This window comes from Erithacus rubecula, assembly GCF_903797595.1.
Source record: "Erithacus rubecula genome assembly, chromosome: 3".
NCBI lineage: Eukaryota > Metazoa > Chordata > Aves > Passeriformes > Muscicapidae > Erithacus > Erithacus rubecula.
In genome coordinates this window covers 42,900,209-42,926,141 of record NC_136689.1, presented here as the reverse complement: position 1 = coordinate 42,926,141, position 25,933 = coordinate 42,900,209, and the positions used below count along the sequence as shown (strand labels likewise).

General features: G+C 46.3%; 3 protein-coding genes across 9 annotated transcripts; 1 reads left to right on the top strand and 2 right to left on the bottom strand.

The window, feature by feature from the left end:
- Nucleotides 1–1,072: 1,072 nt before the first annotated feature.
- Nucleotides 1,073–5,352, bottom strand: RPSA (ribosomal protein SA). Its single transcript, XM_079302824.1, has 7 exons — nucleotides 5,207–5,352; nucleotides 4,811–4,978; nucleotides 3,713–3,831; nucleotides 2,646–2,891; nucleotides 1,722–1,850; nucleotides 1,316–1,484; nucleotides 1,073–1,214 (listed from the first exon to the last, which is right to left on the bottom strand). Exons 1-7 carry the CDS (start codon nucleotides 5,274–5,276, stop codon nucleotides 1,120–1,122), a joined length of 996 nt encoding a protein of 331 aa, XP_079158950.1. The 5' UTR covers nucleotides 5,277–5,352; the 3' UTR covers nucleotides 1,073–1,119.
- Nucleotides 5,353–9,518: 4,166 nt separating this feature from the next.
- SLC25A38 (solute carrier family 25 member 38) lies at nucleotides 9,519–18,867 on the bottom strand. Of its 4 annotated transcripts, XM_079300456.1 has the most exons (8): nucleotides 17,774–17,779; nucleotides 17,700–17,741; nucleotides 16,714–16,835; nucleotides 16,029–16,113; nucleotides 15,350–15,529; nucleotides 14,783–14,951; nucleotides 14,004–14,170; nucleotides 9,519–13,158 (listed from the first exon to the last, which is right to left on the bottom strand). In XM_079300456.1, the coding sequence occupies exons 2-8, from the start codon at nucleotides 17,718–17,720 to the stop codon at nucleotides 13,036–13,038; spliced, it is 867 nt and encodes a 288-aa protein (XP_079156582.1). In that variant the 5' UTR covers nucleotides 17,721–17,741; nucleotides 17,774–17,779; the 3' UTR covers nucleotides 9,519–13,035. The 4 variants fall into 4 exon arrangements, with proteins under 4 accessions (XP_079156582.1, XP_079156580.1, XP_079156581.1 ...); XM_079300454.1 differs by lacking the exons at nucleotides 17,700–17,741; nucleotides 17,774–17,779 and adding an exon at nucleotides 18,661–18,867; XM_079300455.1 differs by having other exon boundaries at nucleotides 17,700–17,779.
- On the top strand, nucleotides 18,762–25,063 carry LOC306799425 (C-C chemokine receptor type 8-like). Of its 4 annotated transcripts, none has more exons than XM_079300452.1 (4): nucleotides 18,926–19,126; nucleotides 21,535–21,620; nucleotides 21,707–21,775; nucleotides 22,717–25,063. In XM_079300452.1, the coding sequence occupies exons 3-4, from the start codon at nucleotides 21,722–21,724 to the stop codon at nucleotides 23,794–23,796; spliced, it is 1,134 nt and encodes a 377-aa protein (XP_079156578.1). In that variant the 5' UTR covers nucleotides 18,926–19,126; nucleotides 21,535–21,620; nucleotides 21,707–21,721; the 3' UTR covers nucleotides 23,797–25,063. The 4 variants fall into 4 exon arrangements, with proteins under 4 accessions (XP_079156579.1, XP_079156578.1, XP_079156577.1 ...); XM_079300451.1 differs by having other exon boundaries at nucleotides 21,115–21,620; XM_079300453.1 differs by lacking the exons at nucleotides 18,926–19,126; nucleotides 21,535–21,620 and adding an exon at nucleotides 18,762–18,919.
- Nucleotides 25,064–25,933: the final 870 nt, after the last annotated feature.

Below are 25,933 nucleotides of genomic sequence, written 5' to 3'. Positions count from 1 at the left end.
ACACAGGAACTGTCTGATGATTTCTACATATTCATTAACAGGAACACATCCACATTAAAGAAGTTACACAATGGATAAAGAAAAGAGACAACGGTGAAAAAGCAAAAATCCAATGTAGGGAGGGTAAACTGTGCTCTGAGTTTGGAAATTTTTTATGTGGCAGAGTGAAAACAAAGTCCAGGCCAACAAATCTTTCAGGGCAATCTCAGGTCTGGGGGCATGTAATAGGTAAAGACAAGAGGAAGATCAGTCTCCTTTGGACAGATACTGTGCAGTAATATGCATAACTTGCTCTAGGTTTTTCTACTGCTAATATGCACTATTACAGTAAAATGAAATGAGCACATGTGCCAAGAGAAAACATTCTTTACAGGTTGATTGGCAGTGTTGAAGACACAAGAAGGAGCATCTGCGACCACACCAATATGGAAAAAAGGATCCAATTCAAACAATCTTCCCCTCCAACAAAACCCCATTTGCCTCGGTGGAGTCTCCCTTTATTGCTAATAATCACAGCAACATAATTCTCAAGAACTAAAGCAGATAAATTAATATGATGTTTTTTTTTCTGAAGCTTATACCAGCATTCTTGAGGAACTGGCAATACTGATGCTAAAGCTGGGATTCCATCAGAAGAGCAGCTCCCACTCAAGTGTTGTTCACCATGTGTTACGCTCAGGCAACCTCCCACACCTGGTCACCACAACATTCCTCACCCTGCAATCTTGTGAAACCCTGGGCAGAAAAACAAAACCAGCCCATTTGGGTGGATCCAGACAGGATTCTATAAAAAAAGAAAAACCAAAAAGCAAACTGCTCCACTCTAGTCACCACCTCCTCAATGGTGAGCACATGAACTGGGCAGAGCCAGGGAAGGCAGGAATGTGAGACCAATCCCAGACACTGAGAAACACGGCAGCCCAGTGAGCTGCTGGAGGCAGGGAGAGGGCACACAACCCCCAGCTCCATATAACAGGGTGTAACAGACATGCTGCTCTTGCCAAAAGACTGTGCCCCATGCTACCCATGTGTCACCAGCCAACAATTTCACAAATGAAGTACCAGCACAGTGTGTACTAAATCAGCCTTTATTTCTCTCACAGTACAGCAGGGCTGAAGTTAAGACCACTCTGTGGCAGTGCCAACCCACTCAGTAGCCTGGGCCGTGGGAGCTGCTGACCAGTCTTCAGTGGCAGGCTGGGCACTCCAGTCTTCTGCAATCACAAACACAAAAACAACACTTAGTGCTCCCCAGCTCCTTCCACCACAATGACACCTCACACCCCTTCCCACAGACACCTCTCCCCAAACTGACCTGTGGGGAACTGCTGGATGGGCACAGATGGGACCTGCACTCCCTCAGACCAGTCAGCAACCTCAGGCTGAGGAGGAGCAGTGAATTCAGGTGCCGGGGCTGTCCATTCAGTCTGGAACTCCTCCTTTGTGACTGCTTTCTCAGCAGCCGCCTGCTCCTCCTTTTCAATCTGCAATGGAAGAGCACAGCCTGAGTCTCCCAGGAACACATCCCAGAACACAACCCTCACTATCATGTATCAGACAACAGGCACCAACTGGCAATACAATTAACCAGCCACCACAGTAGAGTATGAAGTGCCATTTTATATTGGCAAAACCTGTCCTCCACGGCAGACACACAGGACCATGGCATAGGAGCACAAGCAGAACATCCCAGAGACTCACTCCCCTCATGAGGCTCCTACCTCCTCGGGATCCCTGTAGAAGTACAAGTCGGGCATGACTTCCCACGGGTGCTCACGGGAGATGGTGCCGCGCATGCGCAGGACCTCCCGAGCCAGCATCCACCACATCAGGCCCACTGAGTGGGCTCCCTGGAACAGAACAAAGCAGGCAAGAGTTGCTAAACCTTGGCAGAAAGAGCAGAAGACTTATTTCTACCCCATCCAAGGCTTAAGCCTGGTGAAAGACACTGCTTGCCAATGCCAGACTTATGTACCTGAACTTGAAAAAAGGGCAACTTTTCCAGTTCCCAGTGACATTTTCAGATCTCTGCAGAAATCATGATGCCATTACAACATGGCCTGAAATAACTCTCCTGTTACAGAGTTTCATGTTGCTCACCACCCCCACGTGAAATTCATCCAAAAGACAGGGATGATGCTCACCACGTATTTAAGAACAAAAGAATTGAAAACTTGTCAAAATAAACATAGTTGACACACATCCTCATAGGTGACTTACACTAGTTTTGGTGACTGACACCTAGATAGAAATCAAAGAAAGCTTCTCATCTTCCTAGACTTTACCTTTCAGGTGATTTCTGGTAAGGTAATGTTTCAGAGCAGTTTCTCCATCAGTTCACTTTATCTTTCATTCATATTCCTGATCTGTGGCAAGAATGACTATCAAACTCCACTCATTGGGCCACAAAGACCCTCATGGCGTCAGCGAAAAATCCTGCCAGGTTACTATAGCACACGTCCTACACTTGAGAGTTCCTTGGCCAGAAACCAGCCTCAGCTCCAAGCTCCAACTGTGTGCAGTTATTTTCTCCTCCCCACCCATTAATCAGCTCATCTCCCATGAGCTACAAGCCAACCCTCCCTTGCAGAAAGCATCCACCTTGGAAGCCCATGCATGCCCTGGAGGAAGCCGGGAAGTGTTACCTTGTTATTGCAGGGAATGGCGATATCCACGTAGCGCAGCGGGGAGTCGGTGTTGCACAGGGCAATGGTGGGGATGTTGACGTAGGACGCCTCTGTCAGCGGCTGGTGATCAGCCCGGGGGTCCGTGACCACCAGCAGCCGAGGCTCACGGAAAGCTGCTTGGATCTGGTTGGTGAAGGTGCCAGGGGTGAAACGCCCAGCAATAGGAGTAGCCCCAGTGGCAGCAGCAAACTTCAGAACTGCACGCTGCAAAAGGGACACAGCAAAGGTGAAGCAGGAAAAGTGCATGTAAACCAAGCCAGCAAAGTGCATCTCAGCCAGGTCACCCAGGCACTGCCAGTGAACGTGCATGAAAATTGACTGAACCATTTGCTTCCATTCCTGTGAAATCAGGGCTCACCACCTCAGAAGGAGACAAAATAAAAATGTTACCAAAAAGAACTACACCAGTTTAAAAGACCATATCCACCAGCAAAGTAATGTCAGGATATGTAAAAAAGCCTTCTTTTCCCCTCAAGTTATTGGCAAGCTCTACTCCAAACTTTCATAATCAAATCACTGAAGGGGGAATTAAACAAAAAGTTTACAAAAGAAGCAAAGCACATTTTCTTCCATTTTTTCTACACTATTCTCATTATCCAGGAACTTCAACTACACAAAAACTCAGTAAGTACAAACAAATTGAAGCTGTGTCCATTGAATCTGCAGTTGGCAGTTCTTATTCAATTGCAACAGCTCCCATCTTCTCAGACATGTGGCAGGGCCTACTATCAAACTCCAATCATAGAGGGAGCCCTCTCCTGGCGTTAGCGAACACCCTGCCATCCTTTGCTGTCGCACACTTCCGACACTTGAGAGCTCACTGGCCAGAAACTGACCTCAGCATCAAGCTTTAACAGTGTGCACATCAAGCCCATGGGACTCCAGGCTTTTCCTTCAGAAATCCACCCCTGAATCTCCCTAAACATTTGTGGCCTCACCTGCAGTTACCTGAACAAACTAACCTCACAAACTCCAGTGACTAATTAAACAGAATGCTTTTGCTGCAGGCTTCCTGATGTCCATACCTGTCCAGTGTTCCTGGAAGAAATGACGCTCACATCAGCTGGGTTCTCAATGGCAACAATGGCACGAGCTGCCAGGAGCAGCTTTTCCCAGGTCCTCTTCAGATTGATGATGTAAATACCTGTTGGCAACAAAAGGCTTTAGAGCAACCAGCAAATCAAGATCCTAAAACAGGATAGCACTCCTCTGCCATTACACCTGCCACACGGCTGTGCTTACTCCAAAATTCATGGAACCATTATTTCAAGATCATCCCATCCAACTGTTCACCCAGCACTGCCACTGTAACCACTAAGCCATAACACTAAGCATATCCAGGTCTCCCTTAAAGGTGACTGTGCAACCTATTCCACTGTCTGACCATCCAAACAGTGACATTTTTTTTTTATTATCTAATCTGAATCTCCTTTGTCTTATCTTTAGGTCATTTGGCTAGACTCCCCTGACTACTGGCAAGCAGAAGAGGGTGGCCTTTCAGGCAGTCAGAAAGCAGTGAGATCCCTCCTTAGCATCTTCCTCTCAAGACTAAACAAACACAGCTCCTTTAGTCATTTCTCATGACATTTGCTAGACCTTTCAAAAGCTTTGCTGCCTTTCTCTTTACGTGCTCTAGCACCTCAATGTCCTTTATGAAATGACAACATTATGGTCTCATTCTAGCTAGTGCAAAGTATTTTAAAGAAAATTCTCCCCTTATGATTTTAATGTCACATTGATGATAATGCTTCCAGCATTTATCATCAAAAACCCAAGGCTGGTATGAGTTTTAATTTTTTTACAAAGGGAAGCTCAGATTGAAGACCAATACAAACAGGAAAAATCAATATTGTGATACTAAAACCATTTCGTTAATATAGTCAAGAACTAGCAAAATTACCCAAATCGTCTATGATTGATTTACTAAATTCCAAAATCAATACAGGTAAGAATTGCTCCAAAATCAGTATTTAATTCTTTTCTTTGAGGGAACACTGTTTGGTATGCAAAGGTCATGGAGAAACCACGCTAAGGAGATCAAGCACTAGCACTTTCCTGCTTCTCCCAGTCGTGCCGACAAGACCCGAGCTGCCCAACCCGGGCCACCCATCCCGCCTGTTTACCATCGCTCTTCCTCTTGTAGATGTACTGCTCCATCTGGAAGTCGAGGTTGGTACCTCCCAGATGGGTCCCGGCAGCGAGGAATTTGAGGACATCCTCCTCCTTCATCTGCAGGACATCAAGGCCTCCGGACATTGTGGGGTTTCCCTCTGGAAGCAACGACAGGGAACCTGCGGGCACAGGGACGGGGCTCAGCCCGGCGGGGACGCGCCACGAGGTCCAGCCGCCATCTTGGGCCGCCTCCCGCGCTACACTCGGCAGGCCTCGGCCTTCTCTGCGGCCCGGCCAGGCCCGGCCCGGCCGCCGGCACTACGCCGGGATGCACAATGCCCCCCGGTGTCACCGCAGGGCGGGGAACGCGGCCCCCGCCGCCCCCACGCCCCCCAGCCCCAACTCACGCTGACAACGCCGTGTGGAGGCCCGGGCGGCGCAGAGCCGAAAGAGAGCCCGCCCCCGCCTGACGGCCATATATAGCCTCGCCAGCCAATGGGCGCCTCGGGGGCGGGGCTCCGCGGCGGGGGCGGGGCCGCGCTCCGGCGGTGCCTTCCCGGGATACCCAGGCCAGACACGATCCCGGCCGCGCTCGCTCCTCGGGCCCTTCCCGGCACCGGTTCTGGGTGAAGTTTGTAGGATTTGTGGGATGATGAATCCAGAGAAGAGGACAAAAGCTGGTGAAGGGTCTGCAGTGTGAGTCCTATGAGGAGCGGCGGAGGGAGCTGGGGGTGCCCGGAGAGGAGGCTCAGCACGGACCTTGCCGCTCTGAAAGAGCGTGTGGAGCCAGGTGTGAGCCGGCATCTTCTGCCCGGGAACCAGCGACAGGACAAGAGGGAACCGCCGCAGCTTACACCAGGGGAGGTTTAGGCTGGGCATCAGGAGGAATTCTTCCCAGAAGGGGTGATTATGCATTGGAACGGGCCGCCCAGGGAGGCGGTGGAGCCCCCGTCCCTGGAGGTGTTTAAGGAAAGAAGAGACGTGGCACTCAGTGCCATGGTCTGCTTGGCATGGTGATGTTCGGTCATGGCTTCGATTCCATGATCTCAGAGACCTTTCCCAGCCCAACTGATTCCGTGGCTCTCACTCTGGGACTGCTTCAGAGCATCCTGTGGCTTGTGCTCCAACCAACATCAAGGCTGTTCTTGAGGTCCTGAAGTGAAAAGAAAACAAAGGTTTATTTTAATTATTTTACAATTCCATTTTCCTGCTGAAATATATGTTCTCAGGGGGCTGATAATTATTTGATTTATTATATCTAGCCTCCAAACTGCCTGCTGTGGGGGAAGCTTCTGAGGATCTGTAGCATCTTCCCTTCACCCACATTCCCCCTCCCTACAGGGGCACTGTTCTGGCACCATGCAGGAGGGCTTGGGCAGCCACGGCTGTCCCTGTCCTTGCAGAAATGACAGTAAAAACAGGTGAAATTGGCACTGAACCTACACATCCTTGTTTTGCAGTAGGCATTCTTGTGGTACTTACCTCTTCTTTGTGTGTGGTGTTTGTTCTGGGGTTTGTTGTTATTTGCTTTTAAGAAACCACAAAAACTTCTGAGATTTAAGAATCTTCATTGTCTGTTTCATCTTCCTCCTCCTATTCTCAGACACAGGTCTGAGAAAGGAATTTCTTGGGAAAAAAGTAGCAATACTTTACTGTGCTTGCTATCATCAAAATCTCGATACATTTCTGGACAGATTTCTGAACTATGCAAACTTTCCAATGCCTTCTGCAAGTGAAAATTCATCTTCACATCTTTCTGACAACAGTGCTCCTCTAGTTTTCTACTATTTTAACCTCATATAATCACTTCAGTGTGACTGGACCTGGACTCTCCTGACAGCCCCTCTTCAATGTCTGAGCCCTGGGTTACTCTGGGTGTGATTTGCTTAAATAACATGTTACAACATAATTTCTTGTATGTTCTTTGTCTCCTGGAAAATGGCTTCTTGCTTGTCAGATGGTGTTAATCAGCAGGACTACCAGCTCAGTTTTAGAATATTCTGTAAGAGAGTAATTCAAACATTTGCCACATGGTGGTGACAAAGTAGGTACCGTGAAACTCAGCAACAGATCAGTGAACTCTCAGCAGGAGAGTGAGCAATTATTGCCTGAGAGATTACAGACATCTGTGGCACTTTGATAAGTGCACTGTGGGCAGTGAGAGCTGATCTGATGGAGCTGTGCACAGCCTAAGGAGACAGGAGCAGTGTGCATATTAGCTTGGGAGGGAAGAGGAGACATGGTGGTGATGTCACCATGGTGTGTGCAGTGGATTTAGTCTGGAGGGCTTTTCTGCACACAACTGAAACCCAACAGTATTAAAAGTGTATTTGAACATAATGATTGGAAATTAAGTAATGAATATTGAAGTAAATATGATGTTTTCAAAAGAACACCACTGATAAGCATCATATAATCCTCTGGCATCTCCAATACTTAATTTATTTCTTGTTGTTACACTTTGGGCCCTTTCTGGTAGACCATGAGGCCCACAGTCCATAAGAAGGCTTGGAAAATTCATGATAAAGCTTCTCAGTAAAGTATTTCTAATTATTTCCTTAAGTAAGATAAAAGTTCGTCTTCAATTTTTATCTGTGTGCTGAAACAGTTTAAAATAAATCTGTTACTACTGGACATGTCCCTCAGGTGAAAGTATATCTATCTTATCACATGTTTTAGACAAGGTTTCCCTGGTCTAAAGTTCACAACGAACTCTGTTACACAATTACATACGGAGCTGCTGGCAGCCCCTGGGAATAGCCTTTCTCTGCAGCAAGCAACCCCAAGGAAAAGGGGATTTGAGCCACCAGTCCTCCTGAAGTGCCAAGGAGACTCAGAAGCATCACAGAGCTACCACCAGCTTTTGGGCGCTGCACTGAGGACCTCAAAGGGGTGCTTGGGTTGGTCACAAAGCCCCAGAGAACAGCACCCCCTGAGCAGGGGGCTGTGCCAGGAGCCCAGGGCTGGGAGGGAGGGCTCCTCACAGGGCTGCAGAGGAGGCGTTGTGTGCTGCCAGAACAGCTCCTGCAGGGGAGGGCTGGGTTGTGAGTCAGGGGAAGAGGCTCAGGCAAAAAGCTTTCAGGCAGTATCTTCCCCACCAAACATGACAGTGGGTGTCACCCAAGAGATGGTGTGGCACCCCTGGAGAAGGCAAAGAACTATGAAGATCAACCCACTTTCAGTGAAACTGCACTAATATTACTGTGCTTTCCTGTAAATTCCATTTTGGCTTGTGTTTCAAAGGTTTTTTTGTTATTTTTCACATGTTTTCAGGAAACATACTTGAGCAAATTTCTTCCCTTATTTCTAGTTCTACAAAGTTAGAATTGCCTGTGTTACAAAACTTGCAGAGGTCTCATTTTAACCTCTTACTGGGATCTTGTCATTTTTACTAAAACTCCTTAATGCATCATGATAAAAACTCCCAAAGCATTTTACAGTGATAAAATCACAAATTAAGAAACTGTAATGTGGAAAATCAGCTTGCTATTTTGAAATAAGCACCAAAGCCAGAAGGGATAAGCATATTCAAAAAAACCTATATGGAGTTTGCAAAAGTACACACACACACACACATATATATATATATGTGTGTGTGTGTCTGAGTGGGAGGAGGAATCTTTTCTGCTCAATTCTGGTGTCAGTGTTTATGTGTGGCACAAAACTCATTAAAAATTTAAAAAGCAAGAAAATTGTGTGCCCATTTTTAATGAGTGAGATCTGTAACTCAATGTTCTGTTACATTGCCACAATGCCTTTAAGCCTTCAATCTTGCCCACTTCCTACCACCCAGAAGGGTTAGGGAGCTTGTCTGCTATCTCTGCTCACAGCTGGGGCAGCCATCAGCAGCATGGATAGCAACACCACTACACAGGAGAGGGTTCTTCAGGGCAGCAGGAGAGCTCTGGGGAGCCCTGTGTACAGGAGCAGGCACAAGCCCAGGCCTAACTTGCTATCAGGAACCTGCACAAGCAATTCAGCTTCAGCTGGCACAAGGCTGCACCTCAGCACTGCCTGGCAGGTCTGTTACACACAGATAACCCTCCATGAAAATTGCCCCATGTGAAAATGTATCATCTAAGCAAGAAAAGAGAAGAGGCTTGAGATCTTCACATCTGGAAGATGCACATCTCAGTATCAACAATGTTTTGCTTAGCACAACCTGCCTGTTATTGAATCCCATAGTGCAAGAGCAAGAGGAGATCCCAGCAATCCAGCATCCCCTTGCATTATGCATTGCAGGAGACAACTGTCCCAGGCACAATTTCTGATACCCTGCTGAGATCCAACAGCCTGAGTAGCAAAAATGTGATCAGCAGGAGACTAAAAAGTGTTTCTCCCCAGAGAGCTTAAAACCCCACTGTCTCAAGGCAGATATTTCACTAGCTAGTACAGGAATTCAACAGTCATGTGTCTTTACACACAGCAGGCAGGCAAAGGAAGCTGTGCAAAACACAACATTCCCCACTGCTGTGTGTTTTCCATTTAAGCCAAGTTGATTTAGATTGTATTAGCACAACATGTGCATATTATACACTACAGAAGAAGAGAATATTCCTTGCCTTTTATGGGCTCTGAACACATGCAACAGTCCTGTCCTCCTGGGAAACTCTTTTTGCCTTCTAAAGCCTCTATTCCATCCAATCCCTTGTGCATTTAATTGGTTTGGGGCTTGTTTGTTGGGGGTTTTTTAAAGAAACACTGAAGAGACTACATCCACATTTTAGCAACCAGTTTTTAATAGAAACATATAATACATCTTATCACATAAATATTTTATATAGACAAAGAAACACTCACAATACTCAAAGCCATGCCATGTTCCCAAGCTCCAGTTCTGTTTAAGACAATGAGAAAAAACTCCAAACAGATCATCACACAGGAAGAGTGGAAACATAAAGTTTCTAAAGCATGAATAATCAGACTGTTTCTCTTGTATCCTTACAACTCACTTAAACACTTCCTGCCCCAACATGCCAGCCAGCTGTGTCCTTAGCCACAGCTGCAGGGGCAAACAGAGACAGTGCACGATCACTAACAGTGCATTGCCAGCAACTGAGGTCAGTCCAAGAGGGATCCAACTGCAATCCTGAAGTGCACAGAGGGAGCACACCAGTGTCTCTGGAATACAAGCTAAGATGGCTCTGGAAATGATTATCTGACAAGACTGTTAAGTGTTGAATTGTTGGCATGATGAAGGTAGGTGATTAAGCACCTCTGTCCAGATCTTTTATTGGATTTACTTTACCTTTAGGCTGTACAATGACAATTTGTTTTTAAGTAGAAGCATTAAACCCCAAGGGGAATACATCCAAACTTCAAATCCACACACTTGATTGTCTTGACTTGCTACAGCTATCAAGGAGTAACTTCAATAAATCAGAAACAGAATGTTTTTGAAGAGAGGAAAAGGGAGAAGGACAGTAAGGATCAGAGCTGAGAAATAGTCTTATGCCTGACCATGTAAAAAAGCTTTCAGAACAGAGTGAAGCAGAACTTCAGGATTTCCCTTCCCCCATATATGACACCCAACAAAAGAAATAACAAAGAGAAACAAACAACAAGCTTGCACCACAGAATTCATTCTCCCCAACTCGCAGGTAGATAAGCTTTAGGATTTGCAGCACCAATGGTAGATGAAACATGGTGCAGTTTAGATTCTCCATTTCTTAAACTCAGAGGACCCCAGATGAATTGACAAGCCAAAACCCATGAAGTTTTTCATTCTGCTCCAATAACAAAGCATCAAAGCAGAATGGAAAAACTTTCCCAAAGAAGAAGCTAACACTGCTTTAGGCCTGATTTTAGATTTATAACAAACAAACAATAAACAACCTTACAGTAGACCTTACAACATTAGCACATGGAATAAATTATTTACTTCTTCCTTTGTTACTTGACCAGGCAGGAGTACAGAGACATAAAAGCCACCAAAGTGTTTCTAAAATTCAGGTTTCTGATGAGGACCTTATTTAATTCCAGACTACGTTGCATTCTTTGCTTGCCTGCCTCTTAAAAATGAGCTTAAGTTTCTGTCTGCACCTTGCTTTGCCAATGTTAAATCAGAAACAAAATATGTGTGAAGCACCTTGCAGATGACCCTACACACTGCCCTTCTACCACAGCCCAGAATAATCAACAGATCCAACTCACATGCCAGATTATAAAGCTCCAAATAAATTCAGGCTCCCAGCACAATGTTGGTTTGATCCCATACATAGGGGAATAAAGGACAAATGAGGTTAACTCATCTATTTGCCACCTTGTTCCGCCAGGTCAGCAATCCTAGACTTTGTTCTCCAGTTTTCTGTGTCAGTAGTGCTCAGGATAGCAAACAACAGGATGTGCAGTTACCATGGTTTCATGCACTCTCACAAGTACTGGTCACTAAGGGCAGCAGGAAGAGCAAAAGAAAGGAACAGGTGTTCACATTTAGGATTTATCAAATAATGTGCCACATACCAATATGCCACATGTGCTCTATTGCTAACATGCAGATATGTGACACAGAACCCTCTACCACCATTCTTGGAGACTCCTGCTCTGCAGAGCACCAGTCTACCCCCACAGAAAACTTTTCCAAGCCTCCAGCCTGTCCTCTTACACTTCACTTAACTTTTACTTTAGTCATCAAGCCTTCTTGGAGTTGAAATCCAGTAAAGAATACCTTTAACAACCCACATCCTCTCTGCTCCTGCACTCAGCAAGTTGCCTGGGGAAGCAGTGATTGTCCAAAATATACTCTAAAATTTATGAAAACCAGGTAAGTAGCAGTGACTGTTCATACAGCTACAGTATCATATCTTCATATTTAGAGACAGGTACTCTGGTTCTAAAGTGAATTGCAATATCCCTAGATATTTAAGAAAATAAAAGCCAAAGCTAAGTTTTCTGCAAGACACACTACAGAACAGGATGCACACTTCCAAGCCAGCTTCATGGCTATGCTAACAGAGCTGCAAGGGACCCAACCCATCACAGAGGCACAAGTGAAGAGGGGACAGACTGTACCTGGTGCACACTGTGAGGTCTGAGTAACACAGCAGGAAAGAGTAAGAAGGCACAGAGGATGGAAAGTGTATTCAAACTCAGGCATACTCAAACATGGACTACCTGATAAGAGAAAAGGATCAGCCAGGAAAATGTGTAGGGTCTGTGTGGAACCCTAAGGGAATTAAAGGTCCCTGCCAAGAACCCATAAGGCTCAAACTCTGGAGAAAGCTTACAGAAATCTTTTCTTTCCAAACCAAAACATACTCCACATGCAATCAGCGATGTTCTAAGGGAAACCTGAAGTGCCTGTTTCCATTATGAGCCCTAAAAGCTGTATCTAATGACCACTTCACATTGAGGGTGTTGATCAGGGATTAACAAACAAGGAATAGGAAGCAAGTAAGTCTCCATGACAACTGCATAAAAAAATCCCTAACAAAACCCATTTGAGTATTTCTGCTATAGTTAGACCAGCAGCATTTTTTTTTCATAGAACAAATAGAACTTTGGTAGCAATCAATTCTAAAGTGCCTTATGCTTCTTAATTCCTGTGCAAACTCTGCTGTAGAGGCAGAAGGATATTTCAAGAGTGTTAAGATGCTCAACCACATAATAACACGTAACACAGCAAGGTGGTTCCAGTTATTTTCTCTGGGATCACCCACAGTACAAAAGTGATGGCAGAGACTATGTAGATTTATCTCTCTACTTCATTTCTCTTCCACCCACTCCTGCAATATAAGCATTATGAGACAGATCCAGTTTCCTGTCAGGGCCTAGTGTTCCCCTGTGAGAATAAAGCACATAAGGAGGATCTATATCAGATGATGGTCACTGTGGTCTTTCTGGTTATGCCAGGAAGTAACAGCCTGGCAGGTTTTGCCACCGTTTTCTTCCAACTTCAGAGCTTTTGCTCGGATACTGTCTCATTGCATAAAGGTGATGAGTGCAGAGTTATTTTTAAAAGAGGCTTCTCAGCATAGTTACCAGGCACTGAAAACACGGCCATTTCCCATGGCAGTCTGCAGGTGCAGTCCTTCTGGAATGCATTGATCAAACAACGCGAAGATCCAATCCTTCCTTTCCTCTACTCACCAAAAAGCCTAATCCCCTGTGTCAGAAGGGCTTTCTTCCTCCTGGCTGAGGAAGGCTTATTCCTCTGTGGAACTGGGAACTTCTCAGTGCCACCTGATCACAGCAAACAGGAGAAGGAGTGATGCTGGTCCTTTCTCGTGCAGCTCAGTCAGGACTTCAAGCCCATTTTTTCCATCATCTGTTCATACACAGTCCATGCCATGGCTGCCATCAGAGTGCGCCTGAGGGCTCGGGGCACACCACCACGGAAAAAGCCAACCAGCCCAAAGTCCTGCAACAGGAGATCAACAGCAATTCATCCCAATCTGCCTGGGGGCTTTAATTTCTCATCATTTATGACACAGAAGAGCACAGGACATATTTCAGCTCAGAACCATAAAGACCTGGGCTTAAATAGTGCTTACAAAGAACCTGTAGCATTGCACTTCTGCAAGGCTACCCAGGAAAGCAGGAAGAGCAGTGAGTGGAAAAAGGAAGACCAAGATGGAGACAACAGATAGGGAAAACCACACTTAAATCCAACAAAGAGAAGGCAAGGATGTAATAATTTCCAGACACTACAGGAAAATCACTAGTCTTTGTTTTAGAGCTTCATATTTACAGAAGTCTCTCAGCTATTCTGTAAAAACCTGGGATTTCTAAGTACTGAAGTAAAAAACCCTTATGATTAGAGAAAAAAAGGTACATAAAAATGCATACACAAATAACAGATTACTGCTTAGGAATAGAGTTCAATATGGAAACAGAGCAAATCTGCCAAGATCTGCCCTTCTGACAGCAGGAAGGGAAAGGTGGGTTTTGACTACTTCTCCATCCTATTCCTGGGATAAAGACCAGAGCATTTATTTATCTTCTGATGTCTAAAGAGGAAATAATTATTTTGTAGTCGTTTGTATCTAAAACCAGCATTTCCCACTGCACTCTATAGTCCTGGTCTACCACAGCATGACCCCTTCACCATCTTGAAAATGCTGGCACCAAATTGTCCAACTACAAGAGCAGATGAAGCACTGACACTTGTTCACCTTCTTTAGAAGGCAACAACATAGCCATGCTTTGAGCAAGGGCATCAGAATTGAGGATGTGATTGCACATACCAGAAGGGATTCACCTCACCTTATAGATAAAGGCAATGGCCTGGCTAGTCCTGTGGTACCTTTGGGGTGACAGCTGCATGTGTGTTTTGATGACATCAGCAGGCTGCGTTGCCAGAGAGGCCAAGATTCCTGCAAAGATCCCACAGCCAAAATTCAGCACGGGCATGAGCACTGGATCCAGCTGGTCTGCAACAGAGCAAAAGGAACACACTCAGACCCCATTCAGGCCAGGAACACACACGCTGCATGGCAAAATGAAAGCTACTGAATGATTAAATCAACATCAGAGTCTGAGATGTTAAGATCCATGCAGCTAGAGAAACCTTTCAAGGGGAAAAGTGGCTACTAGTCAAAAGTTAGCACTATAGAAAAGCCTCACTTTCTGGGGAACTAAATTTGAGAGAAATTCAGTAAAGAAAACACTGTACAAACGTTGCCCCAGTGAGTTCCAACACCAAAGAAGCCCCAGTTTAGCAGAAACTGAGCAGTGTGCAGGACAAGCAGAAGTAGCAAGCAGTGCCTTAAGACACCCTGTCTTTCAACTATTCATTAACTCACTTATGCATCAGTCTTCATGAAGACAATCAATCAGTTTAGGGCCAGTCTCCATTTCTGCACTGACCTCAGCTATAGGTCTACAGTTCTCCACAGGCAAATGTGTGTGACCCAAAGCCCTACAGGAGACTAATTTAACTTCTGAGGTGGAGGACAACAAGCAGAGCATGCAGGCTGTCAGGTGCAGAGCAAGATGTGAGAAGAGGAACGTTTTCCACTCCAGCCTCCAACATTCAGCCTCACCCTGAGGTGTCAGGTTCTTGGTCTGTGTGTAGAACATCAGGTAGATGCCGGAGAAGGGCGCGTCCCGCAGCAGCGTCGCTGTGAGCCCACTGAACATGCCACGAGCCCCTTCGGTCTGATAGATATTCTTCAGGGCTCCATACACACTCCCATAGCCAAATCTTCCACTCTGCAACAGCAGAAAAAGGTCAGTCATACACATGCCAGGCACAGGTTGAGGAGCTCTACACACACCCTGAGGATATCATATCCAAACAAATGGCAACACAGAGGACAACCCAAGGCAAAAACTGGGTTTCAGCTACCTCAGCCTTTAAAAGAATCCTTCAGGAAGCTAACATATGAAAGATGCTGCACAAGCATTGTATACAACTGAAACTTATAAATCTTATGTTGAATTCTTGCCTAAATATAATTTTCTGCACAATGTGTGAACTGAGGTGAAATCAGGACTGCATTCCTGGCTGTAGCCAACTGGCAGCTACCTTCTCCAGGCAGAAGGATTTATTTTGCTTCACAAGGAAGGTTTGTGACACCATTAACCGGGGACTAACTGGAAAGTCATACCTCATATCGAGTCTTCACTACAGTCACTGGCAACATGCAAACCCCAGAAACTGCACGAGCGGTGGCACCCAGAAAGACAGACTCCAGGGCTGTGGGTGCACGGTCCACAAGAAACTTCTGCTTCATCGTGTACAAAGTGCTGAAGTAAATCCCAACCCCAGGAATACATCTTGCAAAGGACTTCAGGAGAAACAGAAGCAGATGACGAAAAGAAAAAGCTTACATAAGACAAAATATACTACAGAGCTTTTCTGAGACTGCTAAACTTGAAAGGAAGAAGACAAAAATACCACTAAAGCTAATATGGCAAGGAAGGAAAATAAGGTAGAAATAATTTATGGCACTGACAGACAAGTGATTCAAATGATGACAGGATTTAATGCATTCTTCAATGGCAGTTTTTTAGGAACAAGATATTCCAAACCAAAATGAAGTTCCTGCAGCTGCCACATCACATTTGCAAAAGTATTCAAGTATTCAGTTGTTCAGGACTGCCATAACCAAATCAGTGAAATTCACAACATTAACTCCTTAAAATAGAATGTAATCTAAATCACATGATTTCACTTATAATTGTAGAAGAGTTGGCTATTTAAATTTGGGCAGGCATAATTAGCAATAAACAGTAAGTTTATTTATCTACTTATTTTTACAAGTCAGAGTTAAACCACCCACTTACTGCAGAGACACCTTTCCAGAGCCCCAGAATACTCTCAGTACGAACAACCCGAAAGAGCAGCGTTACCATCCCAGCATGACCACACCTGAAAGAAAGACAAGACAGGAACTGAAGAAATTACCTGCTTCTGCTCCTTGGCAGATACATTTAACAGCCACTCCTTTCACTCATATCTCTGTGCACTAACTCAGCATCTCCAAGGTGCGCTTCCTCATTTCAGTCTGCTTTTCTTGGTCTTACTCTTTCCAGGGCTTCTCCATCACCTTCTGTATCTCACAACTTGTAACACCCACCACCATTTTTAGTTGCTCATTCCCTCTGCTAGCAGCAGCAAATTGTAGGTTGACTTTACCAAGCTGCACGCATGAAAACTTATCTGACAACCATACAGGATTTTTTTTCAGGCAGAGGATACCCCATGAAACTGCATGGTAGCCACTCCAACAAACACCAGTTTCTCAGATGAGAACAAATGTTGAGGTTACAAATTATTCCAGAGCATAGTTATTACAAGTTATTCTGGAGCAAAATAACAATCCTTCTCCGTAATACAAAAACATACCTCCTCTTTTAGAAAGACTGATTTCTCAAATTACAACTCTGAACTCCAAGCCCCAGCCAGCAAACAAGTCTACAGCAGAGCAGCTCCAGGCCCCCCTTGAAGACACATCCCATTCCCTCTCACCTATTCACAGCAGGCTGCAGAGTCTGCAGGCGGGTTTTCAGCAGGTCAAGGGGTTGGAAGAGGAGCGTGGAACAAGTGCCACTGATGGAGCCGCACACAAAGGCCTTTAGAACTGGATGCATCTGGAGGAGGAGGAATAGAACTTTAAGTGAGCATTTAAGAACAGCACAAAAGGAAATATTGCAGCTGATACATCTCATGTTATAGGAAGAAAATTTGAACTGACCCCTTGTGCTTAGGGCACAAGGAACTTTTCCAGACCTTTTTTGAGGCTGATAAATTTTTACTTGTGGTTTATCTGGACGAATGTTCCAGAACCTCTTTGAAATTCGGTGAGGGGGGGAAAGAGTTTTCTGAACATCAACTATGCTAGCAGCCATTTGGCTACCTTTTGCCACGGCAAAGGAAATAGGCGTCCCCTTCCCACCCACTACTTGCCGCAGTGCCGCTCACCTGTGCCGGCAGCACCTGCACCCCTCCGTTCCCCGCGCACACCGAGCCCCCGAGCCGGGCCCGGCCCCGAGCGCCGCACGGCCTGCTCGGCTGAGCCGCCCTTCCTGCCCGCAGCGCCGGCCGCGGCACTGCCCGGCAAATAACGGCGCTGCCGGCACAAAGCCCGCGGCACGGTGAAGATTATTTGGTGTTTCGAGAGGGTTTTTTTGTTTTTATAAACACATAACGGTGCTTGCTAATGGAGAACGAGTTTCTGCGCCCTTCGGCGCAGCAGAATCACGACCACCGATTAGAAGCAGCGTGGGGCACGCTCCAAGCCAGCAACAGCTGTTCCCCCAAGCCGGCCCGGACCCACCGTCACGGGGCTGGAGCCGGCCCCCGTCCTCCCGCTGCCCCGAGGCCGCGGAACACGACGCAGCAGGGTAAGGGGCGCAGCGAGCAGCCCTCGCCTCCTACCGCGGCGCCGCCCGCGGGCTCGCCTCGGCAGGGCCACCGAGGAGAGGAGGGCCCGGCCCGGCCCGGCCCGGCCGTACCTCCGCGTCCCGGCCCGGCATCCCAGCGCCGCCCGCAGCTCCGGAGCGCGGCGGGCGGCGGCGAGGCCCAGCCCCGAGCCGGCCCCTCTCCGCGGCACCGCCCCGGCCGCCGTGCGGCTCCCGTAACCCTTACCCCGCCGGGGCCTCGCTCGGGCGCGGCGGCCGGGCAGGGTGTGGGAGGGCGAGCTGCGGCCACCCGCCTCCAGCCGGCTGCCCTCCAGCCGCCTCTGACCCCGGGCCGCGCGTTGGGCACGGCTTTCGGATGCTCTGCAGAGAATGGTAGCACGTAAAGAGGTTGAAATGGGTCTGGGAAGTTCATCTAGGTCCAGCCTCTCCGCTACTACCTCCCGCTAGACCACATTGCTCAAGGCTCCATCCAGTGTGCTTTCAACGCTGCCAGGGGTGGGGCATCGACAGCTTCTCTGCACAACCTGTTCCGGTGTCTCGCCGCCCTCACAGGAAAAAAAAAAAATCTTCCTCATATCTAACCTAAATTTCCTCTCTTTCAATTTATGCCCACTACTCCCTGTCCTGTCACTGTAGTTCCTGATGAAGAGTGCCTCTCTGGCTTCCCTGTAGGCCCCCTTCAGATACTGGAAGGCTGCTATGGGATGTCAACCTTTTCTTCTCCAAGCTGAGCAGCCCCAGTGCTCTCAGGCTATCTTCATAGGTGCTTCAGTCCTCTGATCAACTTTGTGTCCTCATCTGGACTTTCTCCAACAGTTCCATTGCACCAGAATTGTATTTAGTTCCAGCAACTGTACTCTGTTCTGGCCCTGTGTGCTGTATCCAGCAACTGAGCCCAGCGCGCTTGGTCAGACATGGGCAGTGGGAAGGGTCAGTTCGTAACTTACAGCTTTTGTGTCTTCCCTCAATTCACACCTCCCACTTCCCCACAAAACCAGCTTCCTGCAGATACCATGTTGTTCAGAACCTGAGGTGCACACTGATGTGTCCTTACCGCTGTCGCTAGTGTCTCCACTTGCTCATCCACATCCTGGGCCCAGAGCAGAGGAAGGCTGGCTTTCCAGAGCATTGAAGAGGTGAGGCACTGAAATCAAGTGTTTCAGTATTAGACCTGTGCCAGCCCTGAGACTGTGGCTTCACTTTGCCTGCAGAGCCAGACACTGCTTATCAACAACAAAACTGGAAGAGCTGGGAGGAGCAAGTTTTGGCAAGCTGCTTTTCTAAGAATTGCCTGCTTGCTGTGCCTTGACTAAGTAAGGAATGGCACGTCCAGAATGTCATGGTCTAGGTGTTCCTAGGAGGGAAACCGTGTGTGCAGCAGTAGCCATTATGCACAAACCATTTCTCCTGTGCTCACTTTACCTCGTGACAACCCTGGAAGAAAGACAGGCTAGCAAAAGCACTTCTTTATGGACTTTCCTTTGGCAAGCTCCTCTCTTATTAAGCAGTTCCCTCCCTGGGTGAGTGAGTGCCTTTTATTTCATTAACTAACTTTGCCTGCTGACTCATGGCAAAGAAAATCAATTCATCCCCTTCCTTCCTGGTGCTTCTTTCCCTACCTCACATCTTGCTCCACTGTGCACCAGCACAGGGACAACATGCATCATCACAGGCTGCATGGGAATCTCTGCTCCACTGCCTGGAGCTCCTCCTTCCTCTCCATCTTCACCAACTATGGATCTGCAGGGCATTTCCCTCACATATTCTCACTCTCTCACAGCTGCTGTTGCACAGTGTTTCTGGATCAGAGGCACTACCAGTATCACCAACGGGCTCAGCTTCAGCCAGTGGCAGGGCTGTCTTGGACTCTGCTGGAACTGGTTACTAACACCATGGGGGCAGATTCTGGCACCTTCTCACATAAGGCAGCTCTTGCTTCCAAAACCTTTCCATGTAAACCTACTGCATCATCACCCGTTATACAATTGATTATATAAGGAAGCTGTCTGGGATAGTCATGTCATTTTGTAAAAGCCCTTTGGCTATTTCTTTTGGCATCTTTCTGGCTGTTCTGGATGTGGCTGGGTAACTGGATAGTTTAGAGAGGTAAGCTTGCCTCTAGTAATGCCGACAAACTCAAGTGATGTATTTGAATGTTTCTGTATGTAGCTGGGGATGGTGTGGCTATATCCCTTCCCTCCATATCTTTGGGTGGAGCAACAGTTGATGTTTTTGTAGTTTTTCGAAGCAAATTGGCTGCAACAATTGGCCAAATGGCATGCATCCTAAGAAAGAGCTCATCCATCGTGAAACCCTGGAGGCAACAGCAGTCTCCAGGTTCTTATCTTGCTGTGGAAGCGTTTTCTTCCTTAAAATAAGGAAGAAGTGATGAGTGAGGAGGTGGAATCGCACGCATCTCTGCTGGGATGTGCCTCTGTTCTGCAGGGATGCCCAGCAGGGGGAGCCGCGTCCCTTCGTGTCGCTGTCCCTGTGCTCTGACAGCCTGTCAGCTCCACTTAGGAGATGAAAGAGGAGAGACTCAGAACTGCCAAATCCCCATTTGATGGACACATCTTTTTCTGAATTATTCCTGGTTGTATACTTTAGCAGCAACAGAGTGGTGAATGCCATTTTAAACCTGTATAAGGGTAGTGGAGATCAAGCTTCAACACTGCCTGCAACTGATGTTGTAGCCTAGTAGAATTATAAAAGAAAGGCCTCATAAAATCAGGCCTTGCTCTGCTGAATTAATAGCTGGTTGTCACTCCATCTAAGGGCAGCTAAGTGGTTTGCAAGTTCCTATGTGAAAACAGTCTTGGGGATGAGAGTTCATTAACACAACAAACTACTTCTGAGTGAAAAATGACTGCACCTGAGACAACAATGGATTTGTCCCATGAGAATCATTGAAAAATATGTTAAAAATTCAAGAATAGAGAGATTTGATGGACAAGTAAAATACCTTTTACTAAACAATAGAGTAATTGGCAAGAAACCTATTAACCAATTAAAGTTGCACACGGGGTCTGTAAAAACTATATAAAATTAGTTGTGTGGATAAAGAATGGGTTCTTTCTGCATAAAGAAAATGGAGTCTCAGCAGATTCATTACAACAACTTCCACTAACACTGCCTGTAACAGAAGGGTTTGTTTCTGGTTTTACTTCCTAGTTTCAGGTATTTTAAGGGTTAAGGCCCAGCAGAGCTCATCTGTCATGGCTTGACTCACAAGCAAAACTTTGCCCAAATGTCACGCTGCCCAGCACAGCCAAGGAAAGCCATCCACTGCCACGCATGCAATAGTTGCAGATTTTCTTGATTCCCAGAAATTTATCCCTCTGCCTGTAGAGCAATGGTGAGTGAAGGTGGACATCCAAAAGATTTGAGAAAGACAACAGATTATTCCACATGGGGATCTCTAGCAGCACGTCTGTGGACTGAATGACTTAATAATCTTAAATGCCTTTTCCAACCTAAATGGCTATGATTCTATGATCATTTCCCTTAGGAATTCCTCTCTGTGCTTGGGTGGATGCAGGGGGAAGGTGCCTTCCAAGGAGAAATGAAATGCTAAAGCAAACATGGGCCCCTTTGCCACCTGGCTATTGGCAGCATTGGACCATCCCCTTCAGCCATCTGCACCCAAAGTCCTTGGAGCAGAGGAGAGGCAGCAGTGTGTCATCTCTCCTAGACACTGGAACTGCAGAGCAGGGACAGCAGGTGGGACAGGGCATGCAGGTGGGAGAGGTGGGAGACAGGAACATTTTAAAGACGTACAGGAAACTGCAGATCTCTTCCCCTGAAGAATATAAGGGCTCAAAACGAAAATGCTGTGATCACACAGAAGATAAAGCTGACATTTCCGTTCTGTGTAAAGTACAGAGGCTGAACCCACTGGCTTGGGGTTTCATGCCTCTTTAATGTACAGGCCACACAGAGGAAAAGCTATTTTAGGACTGCACACTGCCACAGTAAGGATCTTACCTGTGACTTGGCATTGCAGCATAAGCTGAGGTAAATATTGCCAGCCTATATATGCAAAGGTATGCCAGCTTCTTAAAAATATGTGATAAAAAGACAGGATTTTTGCACTTTTTCAGACGCAGTGTTGGATTATGGAACAGAATTTGACATATCCACTGGGCAGCGGTGGCTCTGATGACATATTGGTGAGTCACTCCCTGCTGGGTTGCTCTCCTGCAAGCCAAAATCAGTAGCACACCTTAAGGGTCCAATTTTTCCTATGGGGGCACAGTATCTATGTAACCTATGTAACATAGGGGCATCTGCTATGTTACCCTATGAGGGTGGAGACGATGGGGATTTAGAAGAAATTGGTGTGATTGTTGTTCTCTGGAAAGAAAAAAAACACAGGGTGAAAATATCTTTAGCTGATGACATTGTGCTTGTGGAAGAAGACTGTCCTTGAGGGCACAGGTAGTGTTAGGAGTGTCCTATGGAGGACATCCTGACAGGGATGCTGCTATCCATCTTCTTTAATTGTTTTCTGTCACACTGCCTAGGGATGTGGTGGCTGCTGCTGGGGGGTAGGTGAGCTGCAAGGGGCTGGTGAGCAGGAAGGGGGCATGTCACTGCTCCTGGTGTATTCCATTTCTGGCACTCGACTAACTGGAAACAAAGCTTTTAGGAGATGAGTGTTAATATGTCAGTTTCTCCCTGGACCCTGCTCCCTTTCTCCTTTCAGAAGGATACATAAAATACAACCCCAAAACCCATACCAGGGGCTCTCAGTCTCCTGGCCATGACCATGTCATTGCTGGTTTGAGGATGCTCCCTGTCTCTGGCCTCAGTGCCCCACCTGGACTCAGTCATGGGCCATGGCCCCACATGGAGCCAGCAAGAGGATGCTGGTAACCTCTACCACCATAGCTGCATTTTCCTTCATCTCCTCTTCCCCTGTGATGCAAGGATCTCATCCTAGGTCCTGCAGGGGATGGTCAGTCACTTGTGTTCCTTCTTCATTTACATCTTATACCACAGCTGGGGCACACCTCTTTTGTCCTCATGCAGCATGGTGTGAGCTGACTCTTGCCTGGTATATCAACTAATGTAGGATTTGGCTCATATGAATTTCATTGTCCTTGAATAGGTGAGTTACACATCAGCAACACCTAACTCCTCTGCAGCCTATGAATATGCCTTCGACTACACAGAACTACACATCATCTGCCATCCTGAAAGTATCCCAGCATTTGCATCTACCTTATTTCCAGTGCTGTACTCCATACTGTTTGTGGCAGGCCTTGTGGGAAATGCTTTGGTTGTTTGGATTCTGACAGTCTTCATGAAAATCAAGACCATGACTGACGTGTATCTGCTGAATCTGACCGTCTCTGACCTCCTCTTGGTATTCTCCCTGCCCTTCTTGGTTCAGTACTCCATTGTGAGCCAGTGGACTTTTGGAAACGCACTGTGTAAAATCATCAGCTCAGTTTACTTCATTGGTTTCTACAGCAATGTCTTCTTCATAACCATCATGAGCATCGACAGGTACTTGGCCATAGTCCACTCTCTCCATGTTCAAGGGATTCGGACAGCTGCTGTTGGGTTTATCACCAGTCTGGTTGTTTGGGCAGTTGCCATTTCAGCATCAATACCAGACTTACTTTTTTTCCAGGAAGTGAATGACAATAACCAGATTAAGTGCCTCTCTCACTATCCTGATGGCAACAATGGCTGGAAGATTTTCAGTAATTTTGAAGTCAACATCTTGGGGTGGCTAATCCCTGTTATTGTCCTAATTTTCTGCTATCACAGCATCTTGAAAAACCTGGAGAAGTGCCATACCAAGAACAAGTACAAAGCAATAAAACTGGTTTTTATTGTTGTCATTGTATTCTTTCTCTGCTGGACTCCTGTCAACATTGTGCTGTTTTTGGACTCTCTGAGGAACATGTCCATCATTGATGACTGCCAGACACACCAAAGTCTAGACCTAGCCAAGGAGCTCACTGAGGCACTCTCCTTTGTCCACTGCTGCCTCAACCCTGTCATTTATGCTTTTGTGGGTGAGAAGTTCAAGAAGCATCTCCGTGACGCTTTCAAAAAATCCGCATGTTTTCTGTTCACCTGCAAAGGCTACAGGGCTTTCAGTGGGCGCAGCCTGGACAAGCACTCCTCTCTGAACACAAAGTCCTCACAGTTGTCTTCTGTTGGCACTGTCTTGTAAAACTACAAGTCCAAAACTATCATCCTGGACAGGTGACCTAAAACTGAGAAATCTTCAACTGGGCATCCAGAGCCATGGGCTGTTTGAGCAAGCTTTTAGGACACGAGAAATGGAAGCAGCTGTTTGTTTTTGCTTTTATTGTGGTTACTTTTGGTGTTCTCACAGTTTTAGAGGTTTGGTTTTTTTGTTGTTTCCTTTTTTAATCATCCTTCATTTCCCTAGGCACATCCCACCTTGCTTGCTTTGTGAAATTACCAGCAGATTCCCACACTGTCAGAGCAGCACAGAGAGGTACCTTGGAAACATATCCTCTCCCCTTCACAATCAGTACTAAAAAGAACTGTTTATGTTTCCAAACCCTGGACACTTGGCCACTCCTTCCCCCATCTCAGCAGAGTGTGTTGGCTTTGTGAGCAGGGATGGAACTCTCAGCAGGAGTTGGAGGGAGAGCAGCTCTTTGGAGGGAAATGGTGCCCAAGATTAAGGTGTCATGCCAGGGCCTGGCTCCCAGTTGACAGATCTGAACAATGCTTCCAGCTCCAGAAGAGCTTGGTGAGTGAGTAATTGGATAAGCAACCAAGAAATAAATACTGTCCATGTGTTTTGGTAAAATCAATGTGAATTAATATTTAGGTATGATCCTGACTCCCCATCTGCTACCAGGGTCTGCAGCTTCTTGGCTGGAAGGGTTTGAAGCTGTCACTTACAAATGATGCTGTAGGTGTCAAGATACAACCCCTGTGGGAATGAATGAGTGCTGTAGGAATGGATGAAGAAATTGTTACCAGGAAAAGGGCTGAAGAGTGGAAAAAGTAGTGGGTGTGAACTGTCACATGTTCCCCTCAGGGGACTTTCTGAACATTTTTGAACTTTTTGAACTGAGAGCTGGTGTGCCAGTGTGACCATTGCTCTTGAGCAGGCTGCTAGGGATGACATTCCAGTTACTGTTCCAGCTTGGAATGACTGATTTTATATATGTGAATGGCTACCCATTTGTGCAGATGTATCTATATGTATCTATATATGGAGAGGCATGTACACATACATGCATATCTATACTTGCCTATGTGAGTATATATACACAAATACACATATACCTGTATGTATACATACATATACCTTTATATGTACAAATATTGTTAGATAGATGCAATGGTTTTCTGAAGCTTTTTGTTCTCTTCTATTTGTCCCTACAAGATATCAATGTATTTTAAGTTTTATAATAAAGATACTGTGTGCAGTATAATTGCACGATCTTTACACCTGAGGAACATGTTTCATCATTATTTGTGTCAGCATCTGAATTTTATTCTGTCCTGCCCTGCTGTTGCCTCAACACCACTCACAAGCCCTTCTAGCACAGAGGCAGGAGATGCTTTCTGCAGCTTAAAGGTTTTTCTGCCAGAAGCAGCTGGCTTCTGTTTTATCAGCAACAACAGGAGCTCTGAGTTGGACCTGATCTCAACTTCTTCTCACTGCCCAACTGCTTTAAGCTGGTATTGCTGCCTTCCTGTGCAAAGGGAGAAGGTGAGACCCACATCCGGAGAGTGCTTGGCTTGCAAGAGCTGCCTGTGTTGCTCTGGGCAGCCAGAAGCATCCCTGTAGGTCACAGAGCGCCTCTGCTTTCTGAAGGGACAAGCCTGGAGCAATCTGCTCCCCTACCAGTGCCTGTGAGGGCATTGGGAGCAGAAGACCTGTATCTGTGCAAGCTGACAGCTTGAGCAAAATGCCAAATTTTAGAGTTTTCCCAAGAAAAGGAGCACAAGAAGCTGAGGCTAAAACATCCTGTAAAGCCCCAGTGCCTGTTCACCTACTTGTATAAAAGGTACCCACCACAGGTGTCCCACCACAGCTGTTTTATTGCTGCTGCTTATATCTGCTGCTTACCTTTGTATCCTGGTCTTGCTTTTTCCTTTTGCTGAGATGATGCAGTTAAAGAAGATTTAGGATGATATTGGCACATGAAACAGTCAGATGTAATCGTGTTCTGGCTTCAGCACATCATCTTACAGCAGAGACCAGAGTAACTTCTACCCACATTCAAACTTAAGCCTAAAATACATACTCGTTTTCTTTTGATTTACTGGTGTTACTTGCACCAGAGGGTCCCTTTACAGAGGGTCTCTTAGAAAGATGG

Bases quoted from the DNA above. Each gene is read 5' to 3' on its own strand.
- SLC25A38 (XM_079300454.1), bottom strand. From the start codon at position 18,735: ATGCTCTGGAAAGCCAGCCTTCCTCTGCTCTGGGCCCAGGATGTGGAT. The intron at 16,836-18,660 runs GTAAGGACACAT...CTCCTCCTCCAG, and splicing joins TGGAGACACTAGCGACAGCG to ATGCATCCAGTTCTAAAGGC. The intron at 16,114-16,713 runs GTGAGAGGGAAT...TCTTTCTTTCAG, and splicing joins CTGCAGCCTGCTGTGAATAG to GTGTGGTCATGCTGGGATGG.
- LOC306799425 (XM_079300450.1), top strand. From the start codon at position 19,076: ATGGACTTTCCTTTGGCAAGCTCCTCTCTTATTAAGCAGTTCCCTCCC. The intron at 19,127-21,706 runs GTGAGTGAGTGC...GCACTTTTTCAG, and splicing joins TTAAGCAGTTCCCTCCCTGG to ACGCAGTGTTGGATTATGGA. The intron at 21,776-22,716 runs GTGAGTCACTCC...GTCCTTGAATAG, and splicing joins GTGGCTCTGATGACATATTG to GTGAGTTACACATCAGCAAC.
- RPSA (XM_079302824.1), bottom strand. From the start codon at position 5,276: ATGGCCGTCAGGCGGGGGCGGGCTCTCTTTCGGCTCTGCGCCGCCCGG. The intron at 4,979-5,206 runs GTGAGTTGGGGC...CTGTGCCCGCAG, and splicing joins CTCCACACGGCGTTGTCAGC to GTTCCCTGTCGTTGCTTCCA. The intron at 1,215-1,315 runs GTCAGTTTGGGG...TTGTGATTGCAG, and splicing joins CATCCAGCAGTTCCCCACAG to AAGACTGGAGTGCCCAGCCT.